Source organism: Dipodomys merriami, unplaced genomic scaffold (genome assembly GCF_024711535.1).
Source record: "Dipodomys merriami isolate MVZ:Mamm:240054 unplaced genomic scaffold, mDipMer1.0.p SCAF_554, whole genome shotgun sequence".
NCBI lineage: Eukaryota > Metazoa > Chordata > Mammalia > Rodentia > Heteromyidae > Dipodomys > Dipodomys merriami.
Window position 1 is genome coordinate 319,494 of NW_027206129.1, and position 21,794 is coordinate 341,287.

The 21,794-nt window shown below is 42.9% G+C and overlaps 1 protein-coding gene across 1 annotated transcript in view; it reads right to left on the minus strand.

Moving 5' to 3' along the window:
* LOC138811984 (inter-alpha-trypsin inhibitor heavy chain H5-like) overlaps positions 1-21,234 on the minus strand; it is a 72,563-nt gene extending 51,329 nt beyond the window's left edge. Inside the window, exons 1-2 of the mRNA XM_069999928.1 lie at positions 21,098-21,234; positions 11,606-11,650 (exon numbers count right to left, since the gene is read on the minus strand). Coding sequence (XP_069856029.1) covers positions 11,606-11,650; positions 21,098-21,187 — 135 coding nt within the window. The 5' untranslated portion in view covers positions 21,188-21,234. The remainder of the gene's footprint in view (positions 1-11,605; positions 11,651-21,097) is intronic.
* Positions 21,235-21,794: the final 560 nt, after the last annotated feature.

Here is a 21,794-nt window from a genome sequence, read left to right on the forward strand (position 1 = left end):
AAGATTGCAGTTCAAAGCCAGTCTAGGAAAAGGTAGTACAAAGCTATCTGAAAAAGCAAACTAAAAAGCAAAAGGACTTGGGGAGAACTCCATAAAAGTTTCCAAGTTAACAGGAAAGTCACATGGCTGAAAGAGCTCGGAAATTATTGAAATTTTCAAAGCACATAGTGGGATCTCTGAATGGGTCATAACATCAGAATGCACCTAAAGATATTCAAGACACCCTCAAGTTTTCAAATCCACTTCAGTGCCCTCTAGAAGAATGGCCGTGCAATGCCCATTGCATCTTGCCTACAGTCATGTTATTGCAAAAGGGAGGAAAGGAATTCATACTATTTGGGGAATTAGTACTTGCCTGTCCCCCTCAACCCAAAAAAATAGCCTAAATCTGTGCTAATCAAATTTGCCCATAAAGCCTCTGATAGGGGCAGTAGCCAATGGTGCTCTTTTAAAGAGTTCAGTAAAACTTTTTGCTGTTATTTCCAGTGTTACACAGTGCTACATCTGGTGGCACAAAGCCCAAAAAAGGAAGGAGAAATCCAGGAAGAAAGCTACTATGAACATTGATGCTCTAACTCTAGAAATGAAGTAAGCTCACGATGTGAGATTATTGTGCCTCTCTTCCAAATTCATTCCCTGAAGCCCTAATCCTTACTGCTGATATTATTTAAGGTCTGCCTTTGAGAGTAACTCGAATTAGAGAAGGCCTTGAGGATAGGGATCTTGTGATGGGATTCGTGGACTTGGAAGAGAAGACACTGGACATCTAGCTCCCACCTGTGTCTCTCCACATACACATACCGAGTATGCTCCTACACAGCAAGGAGGTGGCATTGCAAACCAGGATGACCAAACACTGCTAGACCTTGATAGTGGATCTTACCAACCTCCACAACAATGAGGTACCCAATCTATGGTATTCTGTTATGGGAGCCCAAGCAGATGAAAACCAGACAGTCAAGTCTTGGAACATACACATACAATACACACCTCATTCTTATATTATAGATGGCACAAGTCAGGCTCAGTGAGGGTATATACTGGTTTATGTTAGCAAGTAACAGAAATGGATCTTACCCTAAAGTCTACATTTGTGAGGCTACCTGGAAGCTCTGTGGACAGGCCCCATTCATCTTTGTGAAATCAAATTCCAGCCTGATCTTTGGCACACAGCAGGCTCTCAATGAACATTGAATGGAACTGGCTTACTGAGAGGTGATTAGCCAAAACCTGGCAACTCCACCCTCATTTGCATCATTAATCTATTCATTTATAGCCCTATGCTCATTTTATTTTATTTTATATTTTTGTTGGTCGTGGGGCTTGAATTCAGGGTCTCGGCGCTGTCCCTGTGCTCCTTTGCTCAAGGCTAACACTACCACTTTGAGCCAAGGCATCACTTCCAGTAGTTAATTGGAGATAAGAATCTCAGGACTTTCCTGCCCAGTCTGGCATTGAACTCCATCCCTCAGATCTCAGCCTCCTGATTACCTAGGATTACAGGTCCTATGCTTATTTTAAAAGTGCACACATCATGATCTGTTAATGTCCAGATATAAAATGTGATTGTAAAACTGATTCTAAAGGGTTCCCATAAAGTTATTCTATTTAAACCAATAATTACTCAAAACCATTGAGTCAAGTAATGCTCAGCAGATCAAACACAGAAAGTTCAAAAGGCATTTTCAAAGATGTGTTAGAGAAACAGATAGAAACACACAGCACACCAAGGGCATGCTCAACGCCCACGGGAGCATGCACAGCACGGAGCAGAGTCAAGTACACAAGCAAAACAGCAAGCTGGAAAGTTCTCCCTGCCAGAGTGACAGGGTTATTCATGGCTTGGGATGGTTTGTGGCAGAATTCCAATCTCAGTGACTCCAGAAAACTGAAGACCAGATGGAAAGGACTGAGGGAAAAATGTGAGGGGTATGAGTGTGCCTTTCTTAGGAAGTTGCAAGAGGTTAATGTATAGAGTTCAGTTAAGTAATGATCGAGTTTAAAATGAGCAAATCTAAAAGATTTTGGACTAAGAGAGGTAAAGAATCTGAAGTATGGACTAAAGAGGACTGGTTTCAAAATAGTGCTTCTCAAAGTATGGTTCCTAGATCAGTAGCATTAGAAATTTGTTAAAAAAGGAGATTGACTCCATCACAATGCCACATAATCAGAAACTTGTATTTTAGTAAGTCTAAGTGAGTCTGATACATACTCAAGTTTGAGAACCACCAGGGTTTTGTTTTTGATTTTTGTTTTGTGTGTGTGTGTCTGTGCTCGTCCTGGGGCTTGAACTCTGGACGTGGGTGCTATTCCTTAGCTTTTTCACTCAGGGCTCACACTCTGCCACTCGAGCCATAGCTCCCATTCTGGCTTTTTGATGGTTGACTGGATATAAGAATGTCATGGGCTTTCCTGCCTGGGCTGACTTTGAGCTGTGATCCTCAGATCTCAGCCTCCTAAGTAGCTAAACAGCATGGTCTTCCTCCTCCTCCTCCTCCTCCTCTTCTTCCTCCTCCTCCTCCTCCTCCTCCTCTTCCTCCTCCTCCTCCTCCTCCTCCTCCTCCTCCTCCTCCTCCTCCTCCTCCTCCTCCTCTTCTTCTTTTCTTCTTCTTCTTCTTCTTCTTCTTCTTCTTCTTCTTCTTCTTCTTCTTCTTCTTCTTCTTCTTCTTCTTCTTCTTCTTCTTCTTCTCCTTCTCCTCCTCCTCCTCCTCCTCCTCCTCCTCCTCCTCCTCCTCCTCCTCCTCCTCCTCCTCCTCCTCTTCTTCTTTTCTCCTCCTCCTCCTCCTCCTCCTCCTCCTCCTCCTCCTCCTCCTCCTCCTCCTCCTCCTCCTCCTCCTCTTCCTCCTCCTCCTCCTCCTCCTCTTCTTCTTTTCTTCTTCTTCTTCTTCTTCTCCTCCTCCTGCTCCTCCTCCTCCTCCTCCTCCTCCTCCTCCTCCTCCTCCTCCTCCTCTTTTGGTGCTGGTCATGGGGCTTGAACTGGTGGGTGCTGTCCCTGAGCTTCTTTTTCTCAAAGCTAGTGTTCTACCACTTTAGCCACAGAATCATTTTCAGCTTTTTTTTTTTGGTAGTTTATTGGAGAATAAGCATCTCGTGAGCTTTCCTTCCTGGGCTGGCTTCAAACTGCAGTCCTCAGATCTCAGCCTCCTAAGTAGCTAGGATTATAGGCATAAGTCACTGGCACCCAGCAACCATCTTTCAAAAATATAATCCACCACTAAACAAAATTATCTGTCTTGTTATTTCATAAATAGTTACATACTGTAAAGCTATTTTGTGGGTATTACAATTGAATTAACGGGTCCTCCTTCATCCATGCATTCTTTATACTTTTTCATAATGGCTTGAAACGCTTATCAGATGTTCCTGCTCTCTGGTTAACTGACAATCAGTGGACCACCTCTAGCAGGAAGTCCCCATGCTATGGTAAATAAAACTACTGGTGCTCTCTATGGCTGCTTGCGTGCTACCATGGCAGAGCAGTTCAGTAGTTACTTACATTGCTCTAATAGATACTATTAGGTCTACTGGGCCTAAAGTATTTACTACTTGTTCCCTTAAGAAATAGTTTGCCATCCCTAGTCTCATCTATTAAAACATGGTACAGCCTCAATATCAGCTATTGACATAGCATTGCTGACGAATGTGCTTTAGGAAGAGCTGTCAAATGGCAGAGCGCATCAACATCTTAGCTGACTCCTAGGCTTATATTGTTTTTCAAGTTTAGAAAACAGCATTTAAAAATGGGGTGGTTTTACATGAAAGTCCATAATGCCCATCTCTGTTGGAAAGGAATGTGGCTTACATACCCCACAGTACCACCATCTATCTACCAGCAGAGATGGTGCTATTCCTCCATAGCAGCCACATATCCTGTAGCCCCTCCTCCCAGCTCATCCCAGGCTACACCAATCACCACAGTCTTCTAGAAGCTTAGGGTAGCTAACTTCTCTGAATTTTCACTAGGATTTTTCTTATCTCTGCCTTCTTTCACTATGTCCTCTAGACTAAAAATGGCCATTTGTACCCCATGTTTAGAGCAGCATTATTCAGCCACTTGGTGGAAACAACCCTAGTGTCTACTAATCAATGGCTTAATGGATAATCCACATCTGATATATGATACAATGTAAGACTATTCACCTTTAAAAAAGAAAGAAAATCCTGTCATAAACTTTAATTTGGATAAAGCTTAAAGGTATCATGCTAAGTGAAATATGCCAGACACAGAAAGACAAACACTATTTTATTCTGTCTGCTATCATGGTAGCTAATTAGTCCAAGAGCAAGGGAGGGATGGAGATTTATTACACATTAAGTATAGAGTTTCCTTGTTTCAAGATCAAAGAATTATAGATGTGAATGTTGATGATAGTTGATCAAGGATATAAATGTACTTTGTGAAAAGTCAGCTCTGTTCTTCAAAAGGGTTAACATAGTGATGCTATATATTTTACCAGAATGAAAAAAATTAAAAGGAAAAAAATTCATTTAAAAAATAATAGTCATAACTTATTTGCTCCTCCTCCCATTGGAAGGCAAAGTTGAATTCATTCCCCCTTGAATCTGGCCTCATTGGTTTCTATCACTTATGATACACAAGTTCTATAATATCACATTAGGATATTCCAAAACATCACACGTGAGGTGATATTCTGCTACTAGAAGAAGTGGTCCAGGTTTTTTGGAATGCTCCTATGTGAGTCCTGAATTACCAGGGAAGATGTAAACCACCCCAGCATCGCCATAATAGACATCACAGTCAACAGTAGCTTGGCCCTGCCAAGCCCACATGGACGGTGCAGTACTGACCCCTGCAGATCATCCATGAGCCCACTGGACCCCACTGAGCAGCCTCTGTGGACACCTGTCCACCAGGAGATTCCCTCAAACAAGCTCTGCTCCAAATCCTGCCCTGCACAATCAGAGAATAAAACCACTGTTGCTCTAAGCCACTGGAGTTTGGTGGCAATTTTCAAGCAGTCAAAGAAAATGGAAACACCTGCCTGGATTCTGTAGCCATTTGAGTTTGCATAGGAGTAGAGCTTAAGTCACTTGTTATGTAGAACTCTATGCCATTTCTAATTCATGGGCATTTGTTTCTCATGCTTTGTGAACTAGACTTCTGTAGATGGAGATCAAAAATGCCCTTGAAATCTTTATGGAAAAGGTTACAGCATAAAGACAAAATGTAAAAGAAAAGAGACTCTCAGATCCCATTCCTTTGCCAATAGAGGCCCAAGTTATTTACTACATGACTTAACCCAAGGTGGCAGTCAGAAGCCCCTGATCCAATTCTGCCTCTCATAAAAAAAAAAAAAATTCCAGAGGCAGCACAGCTACCCCAGGCTAGCACACTCATAGTTGTTAGATAACCAAAAAATATAGCTCTCCAAAAGCAAGCTAAATATAACTTAGTCTTTGTTACTGATTCAAAAGTTACTTGTGATGCTCAATTATCACCCATTATATAAACATTAAACATGGGACATGAAACAATCTGCGCCATGCTGCTGTCACATTCTGACATTTTATACAACTTATCACTTCATTCTTTTACATAAAGTAAAGCACTCACAGGGTAGGCAGGCTGAGGGCCTATTAAATTCGCATCTCAGTTAAACAAACAGAAGTTTATGGCTCTAACTGCATAACATTTTTTTAAAATAGCTCCTTCAGCAGCAAGTTCTTGCCCGATATTATTTTTATAATTAAATTTTTCTCCCTATGGTACACTGGGACTATTTTTGAAATATTGATTTATTCTTATTTATGAGATAAGAGATAAATTTGTCGGCTTTATAATGTGAAAATTAGAAGGCACTTGACAAACTATATTAAGCATATTGTAATACCTTTTCAGGCCTTGAGATTATAGTTGTACTCGTTTTCCACACTACTACATCACCAATATGAAGCATGGTTTATGAGCCCAAAGTACAAGCCAAAAAGAGTTTCATAAAGCTATTTTAGTTTTACTGCTCTGCCTAGACACCATTTTCCCAGGAGTCCTTGCCATTCCTTCCACAGCACAGTCTTGCCCTTTTGCTACAGATCTTGGAGCCTAGAATCCACCAGAATCAATTATCTAAAAGCTTTGACAGTGCCAGCTTCCAGTCTTTTACTTCTGTACTTTCTCTATTACAAACACATAGAGAACAGCAACCAGAACTTGTTTCCTTAATCCATCGCTCCCAGCAGAGAAAACAACTTAAAACACACTGCTGGAATTCAGTTGACTTTTCTGAATCTCGAACAATTGAAAAAAAAAATAAGAAAAGGTTGGTTCACACCTATAATCCTAGCAACCTAGGAGAGTCTGAGATCTGAGGATTATGGTTCACAGCCAACTAAAGCAAACAAATCCAAAACTCTTATCTCCAATTAATTAGCAAAAAGTTGGAAGTAGCACTCAAGTGGTAGAATGCCAGCCTTGAGCAGAAAGCAAGAATATGAGGCCCTGAGTTCAACTCCAGTACCAGCAAGGGAAGATTTTTAAGTGGATGCAGAATAGAAAAAATGTTGTAAGAACACCCAAGACAGGGATCATGGTACAGCCATTGACAGTGAATAGAATAGTGAAATTAGAAAGGAGGGCACAGGGTAAGAAGCAAGCTAGTTAGCAACATAAAGCAAATGACATTGAAAAAAATAAACAAAACCCAGAACTTTGAATGGCCAAGTTCATGAAAATTTGTCATGAAAGGAAGAAAATAAAATAGTTGCTGCCTTTTTTTCTCAGCACAGTTCTTAAAAATCCAACCTGGTTTCTATAATTATATTTAAGTAACCATTTTGCTTAAGATGTCAACTGGAAAATGGGAAGCAAATAAAACCCTTCCTGTGACATAATGAAATCTCTTCATTATTTTTTTCCTACAAAGGCAAAAACAGATGGAAAAGTAGTTTGGGGCAGGGAGTGTCTTAATTAGCAGCCGGAGGGACCGAAAGTTTTTGCATGACTCATGTGTGTCGTTTGAAGATCAAGTCACCCAGAGGATGTCCTAAATCACCCTCAGTTGCCATCTGGAAAAGTGACTGAGGATAGAAGTTGCCAGTAACCCTGCCCCAAGGCTTCTTCCTAGAAAATTAGCCTTTGGTTGCTTTGTTGTGGTCTAACCATTCTGTAATGTCCGATGGAAGAAATAATTTAGAAACCATCATACTCTACTACCCCTAGCTTTATAGAAGAGAAGGCTGGGGAATGTGACTCTGGATGTGAAGATCTTTGCTGCTTAGCAAAGATCCACGCCACTGCTCCTTGATGGAGCACACGGAATGTGAGTATATGAAGCAGAAGCCAGGGCTCGTCCTTGAATATTGGGTTCACCAGAGGAGGAAATTAAATTCACCTCTCTTCAGACAGGAGAATGGCCTATGAGAAGTGCTATGGTCCGCTCAGCAACAGTTCCGTCTATTTAGACACAAAAGGGAAAATAAAATGCAACTATCTTTTTAAAAAATAGAAAACATCTCTTCTATACATCTCCTGAAAATGAGACACCATGATGGTGAGAGTTGGGGATGGGGACACAGAGGCACACTTAGAGGGTCTCAGTGAGGTAAGGGTGGTGGAAGTGATCCCATCAGTTCCCTTGGCGGTTGGTACACTGGCATTTGCAGCTATGATCCTGAGGAGGCCACCTGTCCCAGGGAAGCTCACTTCTAAGTAGCAGACAACTGGCAGATCGCTGCTTTGCTGGCGTGCAAACACCTCCTCTGTCCAACTCTCACACAGCAAAGCAACCCTGCTACTACCCTTCATCACCACAGGGCAGAATGCCAGACACCTAGGGACACCTCACCCAGCCCAGAACCTGCCAAAATGACTCACACTCTCCAATCCTAAATTTGCTGCACATACCCACGCCACTCTTTCCCACAAGAGAATCTTTGTAAGTGCTCTGGCCATGCTTAGTTGCTGTCTCCTGACTGACCCTGGTGCTTCCCTAATGACCCTGCCTGTGATCCAGGCTCCTGTCTGTAAAGAGCTACAAGGGTAAACTTCTTCCTTCCCAGCAAGCATTTCATGTCAGACTGTCCTGAAAAAAAAAAAAATTCTGGGTACCAATCACAGAATCTCTGCTCTTGAAGGAGCCCCCAAGACAGGGCCCCTGCTCCCAGGAAAAGGGACAGCAGAGAGCTGTTGGAGGGAAACAAGGTCAGCATCTGTAAAGCACCATGGAAACTCACACACAAAGACATCCTGCTTTGCAGAAATGTCAATATCTGCGTGGGAGGAGGGAGACAGGAGCTTGGTAGAAGGGCTGTCTAATTAATTCAAACAAATCCCTGTGGGGTCAGCAATGGGGGTGGGGGGTCCATCTGATGTCTCCGTGTTCTATTCAGGAGCTGAAGGGTGAAAAACTCAGAGAACCCCAAACTAGTATGAGATGGCTTAAAGTGGAGAATGTGAGGAGATATATGTAGAGGGATGGACCAAGACTCATTTGCAAGCGGGAGCAGATCCACACTCTTGTAGGTGTTCAGCATTTATCTCATAGGAAATCCTTGAAGACACTGGCAAGAAAGCAGGGTGCCAGGTCCACTGTTGAGAAAATAATTCTGGTTCCAGTTGCAGGGCTAAAACTTACATTTGAATTTATGATACATATGCTAAAAAATACGCATGATGTGAAAAATCTAAGGAAAAAAATCTAAGTGATGATTTTTTGATATATGTTTTTATTGTAAAGATACTATATAGAGGAGCTATAGTCACATGAGTAAGGTAATGAGTCCATTTCCTATCGAGCATTGTTACCTCCTCCTTTGTTTTTCCCCTACCCTCCCTTCCCTCACCTCCCCAACTTCTCCTTCTACTCTGAAGATGTAAAGTTTGTTTTCCATGTAGTGTCTTGTACATCTCATTGTTACAATGGGTCAACCTGTATCCTTATTTCATCATTTTGTTATTTCCCTTTCCCTCCCCAAATTAGAAAAATGTATATACAAGATGCAGGGCACCCGAATCAAATACAGTGACATCAGGGGTTATACCATGGGGGAAGAACATACAAAAAAAAACAAAAAATAAGTGATGATTTAAACTGTTAGAGGGCCAAGAAAATCTTTGTAAACAAGAACAAAAACTCAAAGGCTATTTTTTTAAAAAAGATAAACGCATTTATTACTTAGGAAATTAGGATCTTATGTGACCTCTTGTCTGTAGCTCAGTGGTAGAGTGCTTGCCTAACTTATGCAATGTCCTGGGTTCCATCCCCAGCACAGTAAGATAAACAAACTTTCAGTTTGGGGGATGGAACTGAGGCATTCATCCATGCTGGGCAAGGGTTCTGTCACTGGGCTACCCCCATCAACCAAAGCAAACCTTTTACATGACAAATACACTATCAACAGTTAGACAAACGAGACATTTGTAGGGGAAATCGTCCAGTTCAGAAGACAGAGGAGATCTGATAACTGACAAGTAGTAGGATAAAAAACACACACTCAACACACTGATGAGTAAAAGACCTGAACAAGGCATGTCAGAGATGAGCCACTTTTAGTAGCCAGCAAATTTAATTTCAAAGGTCCCAATTCGATGTCTTTGGGGAAGTGTAAGCTGAAGGAACAATGCGATGTCACTTTATATCTAAGAGGCTGGAAAATGACAAAGAGGAGTTCTGTAGATTGCTGGCAGAACCGCTGGCACATTCATCATTTGCTGATAGAAATGGAATTAACACGGATAGTACTAAGAGGAGTAATAGCATTCCAAAAGTAATCTTACAACCCCAAAGTGAAAAAAAAAAAAAGAATATCCACTTTGAATCAGTAATCTTGATGAAGCTCCAAGTTAAGAGTATGGACCTGAGCTAAGCATGGCAGCACACACCTATAATCCAGCTCCTAGGGAGGCAGAGGGAGGAGGATCACAGTTCATGCTAAATCCAAGGTCCCATCTGAAAAGTAAGCTTGTTATGGTGTTCCATGATTATGGTCCCAGCTCTTCAGGAAATGGAGAAGACAGATTTCAGTCTGAGGGAGGCTGAATCAAAAGCATGAGACCCTATCTGGAAAGCAAACTAAAGGCAAAAGCACAGGAGGTCTGGCTCAAGTGGTGCAAGACCATGAGTTCAGTCCTCAGTACTGTCAAACAAGAGGAAGGGCTCAAAAGCCTAAGATTATTGGGACTCAATCCTGGCTCTATCATCTCCAGGTTTTGTCCATATAGCCCTAATGAAATAGCCAAGCCTCTTTCTTTTTTTTTTAAATTTAATTTTATTTTATTTGTGAACATACTGTACAGAGGGGTTACAATTACATGGGCAGGATAATGCGTACATTTCTTACCAAGCATTGCAGCCTCCTCCTTTGTTTACCCTTCACATCCCTTCCCAGCCTCCCCCCTCCCCCCCAATCCCAATCCTTCTCCTTCCCCCTCCTCCCCCCCCCCCCCGCACCGACGTTGTAAAGCTCGTTTTGGACATGACAACTTGTACTTCTCATTGTTGCAACAGGTCCACCTGTATCCTTAAACAACTGGTTTTTCCCCATCTCCTCCACAAGTTATACTGACATCAAATATAGTGAAAGCAGGGGTTATACTGTGGGGGAGGGACATACAAAGCAACTAAGAGATAATCTTATAAATGCGTTAGAAACACATGCATGAAAGAAAATAACATTAAAATACATATCTAAGGGTTCATTTTCCTGACATCACATTATCTGACCTTTTCCGCTTGACTCATACATATACTAGATATTGCAAATAAGGGAAACCATGGGACCTATGTTTCTTTGGGCCTGGCTTACTTCACTTAATATAATTTTTTAGTAATCAGAACAGCTTGGTATTGGCATAAGAACAGACCTCAGGACCAATGGAATAGAATTGAAAACCCAGAAATGAACCCACAGACCTATAGCCATCTAATCTTCGATAAGGGAGCTAAAACAATAGAATGGAAGAAAGACAGCCTCTTCAGTAAATGGTGCTGGCAAAATTGGTTAACTACATGTAGAAAACTAAAGCTAGATCCTTATATATCACCCTGCACCAGAATCAACTCCAAATGGATCAAAGACCTTGAAGTCAAAGCAGACACTCTGAAAACATTACAGGATGGAATAGGAGAAACCCTAGGTCTCCTTGGCTCAGGCCGAATTTTTTTGAATAGAGACCTGGAAACACAACAAATCAAAGAAAGGTTGGACAAATGGGATTGCATAAAGTTGCAGAGCTTTTGCAGGGCAAATGACATAGCTAGCAAGATCAATAGAAAGCCCACGGATTGGGAGAAGATCTTTACTAGCCATACAACGGACAAGGGTCTCATATCTCAAATATACTTGGAACTCAAAAAAATACCAAGCCTCTTTCAAAACAGAAAGGAAATAAATGAAAATAAGCTATGCCACTTCATGCTAAAATTCTTCTACAGGCAACTTTATAAATTTATGCAGGGTGGGGGGGAGGGCTTATATGCAAAGCAGACAGGTTCAGAAAGTAGAAACAGAAGTTAGAGCTACAGCATAGTTCAGGTGGTAGGGCTACTCCTAGCAAGCACAAGGTCTTGAGTTCCAATCCCAGTGCTGCCAAAAAAAAGCAGCCTGTCTAAAGGATTTGGCTTCTGAAATATACCAAGAATATACATACCAGCCTTTGTAATAGTCGGAGCTGCCTGGGGACCCGGAGTCCGATCTACGAAACAAAAGAAGAGACAAAACAAAATAATGTGGAGGTGTTCTTCAAATGAATTTTATGATGAGATTAAAATCCAATGAAATTTGGCAGAGGGAATATCTATCCTGAAAAGTAGTGTTGGCTTTTGTTTTATCTGAACATTAGTTTCCAGGCTAGAATTAGAATCCATCCCTCTTTCCCTCTTAACTAATGAAGTCATACTCTTTGCACACCTGTAACAGGTACAAAGGAAATGACACAAACAGAGATCACTAGCCTAGGAGAAGTATTGTTTGATTCAGTTTGGACCTGAGTTGAAGCTCCTTCCTATTGTGACCAGGACAATGAGTAAAATTACTCAGCTTTATGAAGGAGAGCTCCTTGTTCAACTCCAAACTCCAGGAAACCCAGAAAGCAAAACTAAACTTACCTTGAGCTTGCTTGTTTTCTTTTTCTCTGAATATACAAGGAGGGACATGAAAAGGTAGCAATGTCATCCCTTTTTTTTCTTTTTTTCTTTTTTTTTTTTTGTCAGTTGCAGGGTTTTGAACCCAAGGCCTGAGCGCTGTCCCTGGGCTCTTTTGCTCAAGGCTAGCACTCTACCATTTGAGCCACAGTGCCACTTCTGGGTTCTGAGTGGTTAATTTGAGATTGGAATCTCACGGGGACTTTCCTACCCAGGCTGGCTTTGAACCCCAGTCCTCAGATCTCAGCCTCCTGGTAGCTAGGATTACAGGTGTGAGCCACTGGCACATGGCTCTTTTTTTTTTTTTTTTTTTTTTTTTGTCGGTTGTAGGGCTTGAACTTGGCCTGGGCGCTGTCCCTCAGCTCTTCAGCTCAAGGCGAGTGCTCTACCGCTTGAGCAACAGTGCCACTTCTGGTTTTTTAGTGGTTTATTGGAGATAAGTCTCATGGACTTTCCTGCCCGGGCTGGCTTTGAACCGCAATCCTCAGATCTCAGCCTCCTGAGTAGCTAGGATTACAGGCATAATTCACCGGCGCCCAAAGCTCAATTTTTTTTTAAAGAGGAAAATCACTGGGACAATTAACCAGCCTCTCTGATTTTAGAATGTTAACTAGTCCAAATTTCTCATGTTAAATATCTGTTGGAATAAGAAGAATGTAAATGGTTCCTGTGATAAGTAATCAAGTTCCCTTTCTGGAAACTGGACACTGAGGAGCCAGAACTTGGAAAATACCCCCTGCATATTTTAAACAGCTTAGGAGGCATAAGTTACACACAAAAGCATTCATTTTGTGTACAAGTTAATGCTTTTTGGTATATTCATAGAGTTGTGCAACCACCACCACGAGTTACAGCTTGTTTTCTATTATCCTAAAAATTAATCCTCCACCTTTGAACCCTTACCTCTATATCTCCCAGGTCTCCCAGCCCTTGGCCACCATTAATCTCTTTTGAATGGTTTTCCCATTCTGATCCTTTCATAAAAATGGAATCACACAATATGTAGTCTTTCCTGTTTGTCATTCTCAGCTCAATGTTTTCAAGGTTCATACACAGCTAGAAGCAGTGCTATATTCCTTTTCATGTCTCAATAATCTATTGTAGGAATGTATATACATTTTATTTATTTGCTCATCATCTGATGAATATATGGGTTATTTCTACTTAGGGGCTACTAGGCATCATTCAGAACATGAATTAACATTGGATAATCACTCAGGCAATTCTTTATGTTAGAGGTACATTTTTATTTTCCTAAGAGTAGAATTTCTAAGTCATGTAGTAAATTTAACTTTTTAAGAAACTGCCAAGGCTGTTTTCCAAAGTGGTTGTAATATTTTATATTCTCATCTATATGCATGTAGTTCCATGTATGGAAGGGTATCATAAAAGGGAAAAATGAATGTGCAGGAAATATTTTTGTAATTTTCATAGTTGGGAATAGCCTAAAATCTCTTAAGAAATTGGTTTGGTTAAGTATATCATGATTAATTGTAAAACATCTATTGAAAATAATGATGTGGATCTATATTTATGAACAATAAATGCCCATGTTACTAGACTTTAATACTGTTCATCAAGTATTATTAACACCTGTAGGTAGGTGGGGTCATGTGACTCTAGCCAACAAATTATGAATATAAATAATACCTTTCACTTCTGGGCCAGGTGTTAAATTACAGACATTTGATCCTTCAGACCTCCCCTAATTCCTCTGATGCAGTAATGGCAATACATGGGTGGGAAGCCCAAGTTCACTAGTGACCCCAACTTGCATTTTCTCTCCACTACCAGTCCAAGATGGACAAGTTGTATAAGAAGGAAATACATGCCTGTTTTTTAAGACACTAAGAGTATGGAGTTGTTCATTACCAAGTACAACCTACCTTATCCTGACTGATACAGTCATCACACATTTTTAAGTATTCATGCACACAACAAACCATGACATTTAATATGAGCCATTTTTTGGTAAACATAAATGTTCTCATAGGTGGCACATGCACCAAAATTCTTTTGGAAGGCTAAATTGGTTTTTTTTTTTTGCATTTTTCTGTATTTCTTCCATTCTCTTCCATTTTTGACAAATCACTGTACAGAGGCAAACAATAAAGATAGTTCCATTTTAAAACTAAAATGATAACAAAAACAGTTTTCACACTATGTGTGTGCATATGATTGTAAAGTAAAGCTAGAAGCAATTATGCAGCCTCCTGTTCAACAGACTATCAAGAAGACTTAAGTCAACTACATCCTGACTCCAAATGCTGACCAAACAATTCTTAAGAGGATGTTGGTTTATGAGGTCTCGAATGAGGTGGGGTGGGTGAGGGACATCAGAAAGACCATAATCAGAGTCCAAAGCAAGTTATTCGCCAGTGTTACACATTTTTCTCAGTCATTTTTATTCCTGAAATGGTAGAATAGGCCAGGGACCACTTAAAATAACTAACATCCAAAGGAACGCCCAGTCCTTCTTGGGGATTAAGTCCTCTGCTTGATCTAAAGTGCCTTCTTTGAAATTTCCTTCTTTTGTCAAAGGGGCTTTCTGAGAAAATAAGCAAGCTTTAAGAAGAACAAGACTCGTTCAGGTTTCATTTTTGAGATGACTATCTGTCATCTCCAGGGATCAAGATGGGTGCATTCAGTTCAAGTTCAAAGCCACATTGATCCAGAATCCAAACTTCCCAGTACAGATAGATGCCTGGATCCAGTGAGCACTGGAAGTGGAAATGACACCGATGTCAGTGTCATTGTTTGAAGTTAGGCAGTCCTGAGCCGTCTCTTGTTTGACTATTGTTCCATGGTCTTGGAAGAATTTCTGGGTGGAAATTAAATAACTTCCAGCTTCACGGCAAGAACTCCTGGAAATAGTAACCTTAGAGTTCCCATCAATGTGTGCCCTCAAATTGTAGACTTCAGAGATGGCTTGTTGGATGCTCATAGCTCACACCTGTAATCCTAGCCATTGAAGTTGCTGAGATTGGAAGGATTAGAAGCTACCTGAGCAGAAGAGTCTGTGAGATTCCATCTCCAAAATAACCAGCAAAAAACAGGCTGAAAGGGTGGCCCAAATGGTAGAGAAAGCAAGCTAAGCTACCTTGGAGCTCTGAGTTCAATTCCCAGCACTCCAAAAAGCAGCTACACCCTAGTTCTAGCCAACCTCCACCATAAAACCCTCTATAATAGGGCTTTTCACTCAAGAGCATAATGGGCTCACAAAAACAGCTTGTTAGACAGGTAGCTGGGGGTTTTTCAGCTTGTTTTTCAGATAGAATCTTGTGCTTTGCCTAAACCAACCTCAGACCTCAATCCTCCTCTCTCCACCTCCCAAGTAACTGGTATAATAAGTTTGAACCACAATCCCAGGTTATTTGCTAAAATAGTCTTACTAACTTTTGTCCCAGCTGGCCTTAAACTGGCAGGCTTCCTATTCCCACTTCCTAAGTAGCTGGGATTACAGGCCCAACTAGAAGAAGAAAATTAAAGATAATTCTAATTCATAGTGTAATACAGGAGACAATCAGCTTTAGCTGAGCACTAGTGTCTCACACCTACAATCCTAGTTATTCAGAAGGCAAAGATCATGTGGATCAAGGCTTGAGGTAACCTGTGAGGGGGTAGGGGGGGGATCCATGAAATCCCATCAGAACAGAAAAACCTGACCATGGTGGCATGCACCTGTCATCTCCATTACTTTAGGCTATGTAAACAGGAAGTATGTGGTCCAGGACAGTCCAGGCAGGCAGAAAAGTAAGAGTCTACCTCAAACAGAGAGCACTGCATAAAGGGCTGGGCCTGGCCTAACCAGTAGAGTTCCTTTATGGCACATACAAAGCTCTGTTAAAATTGAGAGGAAGGGGAGAGACGGAGGGAGGGAAGAAAGGAGGGAGAAGAAGAAGCAACAAGGAGGAGCAAAAAGGAGGAGGAGGAGGAAGAAGAACGGAGGGAGGGAGGGGAAAAAAAGAAAAGGAAAGGAAAGGAAAAGGAAAAGAAAACACTCAGCTTCAAAGATCCCTAATACCTCTTCAACTCTCATTGGAGCAAGGCAGCATTCACAACAAGGAAACTGAAGGATAAAGGTCCTCCACACATGACCCCATCTTTCTCAATCAATCTTGATGTCACTTGCATGCGGAGACATTGCTGCCACATTGACTGCATGAAAGAGCTCCTTACATGTGAGCATTCAAGACTTTGGAAAAGTGCTAACAGGAACATGAAGTCACACACAGCTCCTCTCCCAGTTCGCAGGACTCCCCGCCCTTCCTTTCCACCCCTAAGAAATGCAATGTGGCTGGTTTGGGCGTGAGCAAATATCTGGACTTTCTCCCACCATGTCATCCTTCCCCCATTCACTTCTGCAATTCCGTCTCCTCAGTCAGAGCCAGGCACACAAGGGACTCATTATTGGGAGGTCCACAGCTTGCAAACTTTTGACTGGCTTTACTTTTCAGAGAGTTACAAGGGAAATAAAAATAAAAGATGAAGAAGAATTGCCTGATTCTCTTGTTTCATCCTCCAAGGCAAAGCTATGGTTGTAAGGAGGATTCACCCAAAAATGTAAACATTCAGAATGTGTCTAACGACAGGGAATTTGAAATGTGTCACCATGGTAGATGTCTGAATTATGACCAGCATGTATTTAACACTCTCTCTGAGCCAAGAGCCATAAATTAAAATCACATGTAAAAGGAAAGTAAATCATCAATAGAAACGTGGCCTGCTATCTGGAGGGTTTATTAGGAGCAGCAGGCTCTGGCATTCAGCATACCTGGGCTCTGATCCAGACTGGCATGGAGTAGTTTGGGTCTGTCACTTCCCCTGGGTGGCCTTCTTGCTTATCCTTTGTAAAGCAGATACACTCACTCAGAGCAGTGGTACCAAGAGGTTTAACCAGGCCTTCTATGAAAACCCCAAACTGCTAATGTTCCCCAGGGCTTACCATAAAATGTCTTGCCTGAATTAACTGAATCCTCACAAACACCCAAACCAGCATATGGTATGGGGCCAGGAAGGGGGGGGCAGATTTTGATTTAATTTATAATTGTTATTTTGTTGTGCTGGAAATCAAATGCAGAGCCTTGTGTATGTTAGGCAAGTACAAGATCAGATTATCTTGTTGTTTAGAAACCAAGAGAACAAAAGTTGGGTGCTCTGTCACTTGTAACAGGTTCTTACTACTAATACTTGTGGTGTTTATGAGATGACAAAATATATAATTTGTTGTGTTTTATCTTTTTTTTTTTTTGATGGTTGTGGGCTCTGAACTCTATGCCTGGGTGCTGTCCCTCAGCTTTTCAGCTCAAGGCTAGTTCTCTACCCTTTGAGCCCCAGTGCCACTTCCAGTTTTTCTGCTTAAGTGGTACTGAGGAATAGTACCCAGGGCCTCATGCATGCAAGGTAATCACTCTACCACTGAGCCATCTTCCCAGTCCTGTGTTTTATCATTTTAAATACATGGCTACTTTTGCATCTCATTTTGTAGTCATTTGGTATTATTTCTTGTAAATAAGGCCCTTGATAACTTGTGTGATCTTTACTTCTCTCCCCAAACCTAGACTTACCCCCAGAGAGGAATTGTCTGGAAGCTCAAGCTTACAGAAAACAAAATTAAGATCCAGAGAGGCTGAGTTGCTTGCCCAAATATGCACAGCTGGAAAATGATGGATTCCAGATTCAAACTCACAGAGTAAGCTCCATTTGGGGTACTTTTAATCATTATAGTTTATTGATTATTACTTTTTCTAAGGAGTCAAGCAAACTTTCTGAGATTTTGATGAGCACTCAACTGGTAGTATCCGTTATTATTTTATAAATTTGAAATTGTTTATTTTTTTTGGGGGGGGGGCGGGTCCGGTCCTGGGGCCTGAACTCTGGGCCTGGGCACTGTCTCTCAGCTCTTCAGCTCAAGGCTAGCGCTCTACCACTTGAGCCACAGTGATACTTCCGGCGGCTTTTTTTCTTTTTGCTTATGTGGTGCTGAGGAATCGAACCCAGGGCCTCATGCTTGCAAGGAAAGCACTCTACCATTGAGCCACCTTTCCAGCCCCCTGAAATTATATTTGTAATCATGAGAATACAGCCTTATTCTTATTTAAATAGACCATATACATTGGAAAGGTACCAAGCATAACACAGTAAAAGGTAGCAGACTGCCTTTATCTAAGAGACTTTAAAAAAATACTAGTTTTCTGAAAGAGCCTTTGAGAGTAGTGTTATTCAAAGTATAGTCCTGGACCACCTGCGTTAGAATCACCTGCCACTCCTCCACATAGCAGATCTACTGGTGGGAGGGAAGTACAGAAAGAGGGTATGTAGTGGATTCTCCAAGAGACTTTTCTGCACACAGAAAGTTGGGAATTGCTGTTGTTACACTTCTATACGTAGTACAGCTTACAGAAGCAGTAAGGGGCGGAAGAAAGAACTCCTCCAATTTACAATGCTATTAGTTTTTTTCCACATAAAGGTCAATGACCAGCCAGAATTACAAGAATAGTCCCTCAAGTTGAGCATGCTTATTAACATTCAAATTTGCATCAAATGTATATGTCTGTTACACAATTTTGGTGGCCATATTTTTTGAGAACATATTCCTAGGTTTTGTTCTACTGTCTTTATCATTTCTGTTTTGTTTGTTTGTGTTCTTGTTTTTGCTTTTGGTTTTGGTGGTACTTCATGAAGGTTGAACTCAGCTCCTCACTTGCTAGGAAGATGCTCTACCACAGAAGACACGCCTCTAGCCCTTCTGGCTCTAGAAACTTGGGAGCTAGGGTCTTACTTGGCCGGGCTGGTCCTCACCTTGATCGTTCTTTCTTTATTTTGTCAGTTGTGGGCTTGAACTCAAGGCCTGGGTGCTGTCCCTGTGTTCTTTTGCTCAAGGCTAGCACTCTACCACTTGGAGCCACAGCTTTACTTCCATTTTTTGAGTGGTTGATAGGAGATAAGAGTCTCACAGACTTTCATGTCAGGACTGGCTTTGAACCATGATCCTCAGATCTTAGCCTCCTGAGTAGCTGTGATTTCAGGCATGAACCACTGGCACCCAGCTCACTTTTTTGCTGTTTATGCTTTTGGCATAGCTGGATGACAGATGCACTCCACCATACCAACTACTTACTAGTTGAGATGTGGGGGGGGGGTGTCTCACCAGTAGCTTTGGAGCTGGCCTCAAACTGTCCTTTTCCTGATCTCCACTTGCCCACCTCCAGATTAAAATATGCTTATTCTTTCATACTTTAAGTAACCTTATCATTCATGTCATTGTCATTCAGAGACAGAGATTCAGTTAAATTTCAACATGTACAGATGGGGATTTTAACTCAGAAAGTCTAGTTTTAGACCCTGTCTCTTGAACTTTTTTGTTTTCCTTTTAGCCATTCTGGGGCTCAAACCTATGGACATGTACAGTACAGGCACACCTAGGTCTGTGTCTGTCTCTTAAACCCTGCATCACAAAAAAAACCCCACTAGATTTTAAAAATGGAGCAAATACAAAAGGAAAAACTGAAAATTCTCATATAACTTTATACCGTTAGGTGACTTTTTTCTAATGTAGTAATTTTAAAACACAAATATTATTATCCTAGATTGAAGACAGTATGAAATTACCTATTTCTCCCAGAAGGAAGGTTTGGCCACTGCTAACTTTCCTTGGACTGATCGACATCAGAGCATCAGTAAATCCTTCTAGTGCATAAACAGACTCTTTGTTTCATTCCTTCCAGCATTCTCCTCCTTCCACCCCCTAAAAATGTCTCAAGATCTTTACCCTGAATTCCTCTCCTCAGCATTTCTGCCCTACAAGCCAGCCAGCAATTTCAGACACTAAAAACCAAGCCTGCTTTAAGCATTTTCCTAAATATTAGCTCATCCAAGCTCCACAACTGTATTATTTCTTCACATTTTTTTTTTTAGAAGAGAAAAGTGAGTCACTGAGTATATCTACCCACACTTATGGGGCTGGACACAGGTCAGAACTCAAACCAGACTAATCAGGTACTAAATCATCTATGTATTGAGTGCCTGCTCTAAATCATGGGGTTGTTTTTGTTTGTTTGTGGGTTTTATTTTGTTTTTGGTGTCAGTACTGGAGCTTCAACTCAGAGCCTATGCTTCTATGTTCAAGGCTTGTACTCTACTACTTGAGCCACAGCTCCACTTTCAAGTTTTTGGTGGTTAATTGGAGACGGGAGTCTCGTGGACTGGGTTGGCTTCGAACCTTGATCCTCAGGTCTCAGTCTCCCGATGAGCTGGGATCACAGGAGTGAGCCACCAGTGCCGGGCTTATCTTACTGAACACAAGCACACGCAAACAGAATTGCATTCCTTGAGGAAAGACACAGCTGGAAACGGAGGTGGGGAGGACCTGTCTCTGGACCCTAAGTCTGCTCTTTTCCCCTACACTACAAAGCCTGTTGGGATACTTTGTTTCCTCCACGGGTTATTATTTCTCCTGACAATCCCTGGAGATAACTGCCATCTCTTCAAGCTACTGATCAAGACTTTCTTAACGACAGAGCCCCATCTCCAGACAGACCCGTCTTCTCAGCGGTGATCTGCAGGACCAGGAGCAGGAGGAGGGGAGGGGAGGTCTACCTGCTCAGGCGGCCAGCGCGCGCGTGCGCACAGTTTGGCCCCCGTCAGCCTGACAGTCACTTGCAGGAGGTCTGAGGGTGCCAGCCCTCGACGTGTCGCCCGGGACCCTCGGGAACGCTAGGGACCGCCAGGGACGCAGGCTGAGCGTCACTTAGCTTCGTTAACTTCAGTGAGCGCCCAGTGGGAGTCTGGGCCTCCCCGTATGCAGGTGGACACGCTTCTTCGGGGATGGTAAAGGAGAGGGGCAGAGGGAGCCCGCCGTCGGGCGGTGCACACGTTCCGGGGAGAGGGCCGGTGGGAAAGGACGCGGAGCCAGGGCATGCCCCCTCCCACCGCGCCCGGGGGTGCGGGGACGGTGGCCGCACCCCGGCCCCCCTGGGTCCCCGCAGCTCACCACTTACCTGCTCCGCAGTGTCACCCCAGCTCTGCGCCTCCTCCTGCGAGCCCGCGAAGAGGGGCAGCGCCAAGCACAGTCCCAGGAGCCGGAGCATGGTGGGGCCAGACCACCGCGACCGCGACGGGACCGGGCGGGACGCGCTGGGACCGGGCGGGACGCGCTGCGGGCTCACAGGGATCTGGACCCCCGCCCCCCGGCAGGCCCCGCCCCAAACAGGGCTGACCCCGCCTACTCTCCTCTCAGCCACGCCCTTGCCCGCTAGGCCACGCCTGACCCCGCCCACTATCCCTCTCAGCCACGCCCTTGCCCTCTGGGCCACGCCTCCCACAGCCCTCGCCTCCAGGCCCCGCCTCCCGCGCCATCACCATCCCCCCCCCCGGCCACGCCTACCCGTGTTCAGTCCCAACTGGGTCCCCAAGGCTCCAAAGCCAAAGTACTGCTCCTACCTCCTTGCAAGCTTGGTGAGGAGCACTGTCCATGCTCTTCTGGTCCGCTCCCCTGCTTCTCACCTGTGCTGTGGCCTGTTTCAGGGCCCTTCTCCTCCTTTCCACCTGCCAGCACTCCCCTCTGCCCACGACTCTTTCTCTCCTTCCCTCCGGGTCCCCCTTGCTTCTTTGCAGAATTGCCTAAGTCCTATTGCCTGAAGAAGCAGGAGAGCCGGCCTGGCTCCCCACTTCTGGCCTTCCTCTTTGCACCTGCAA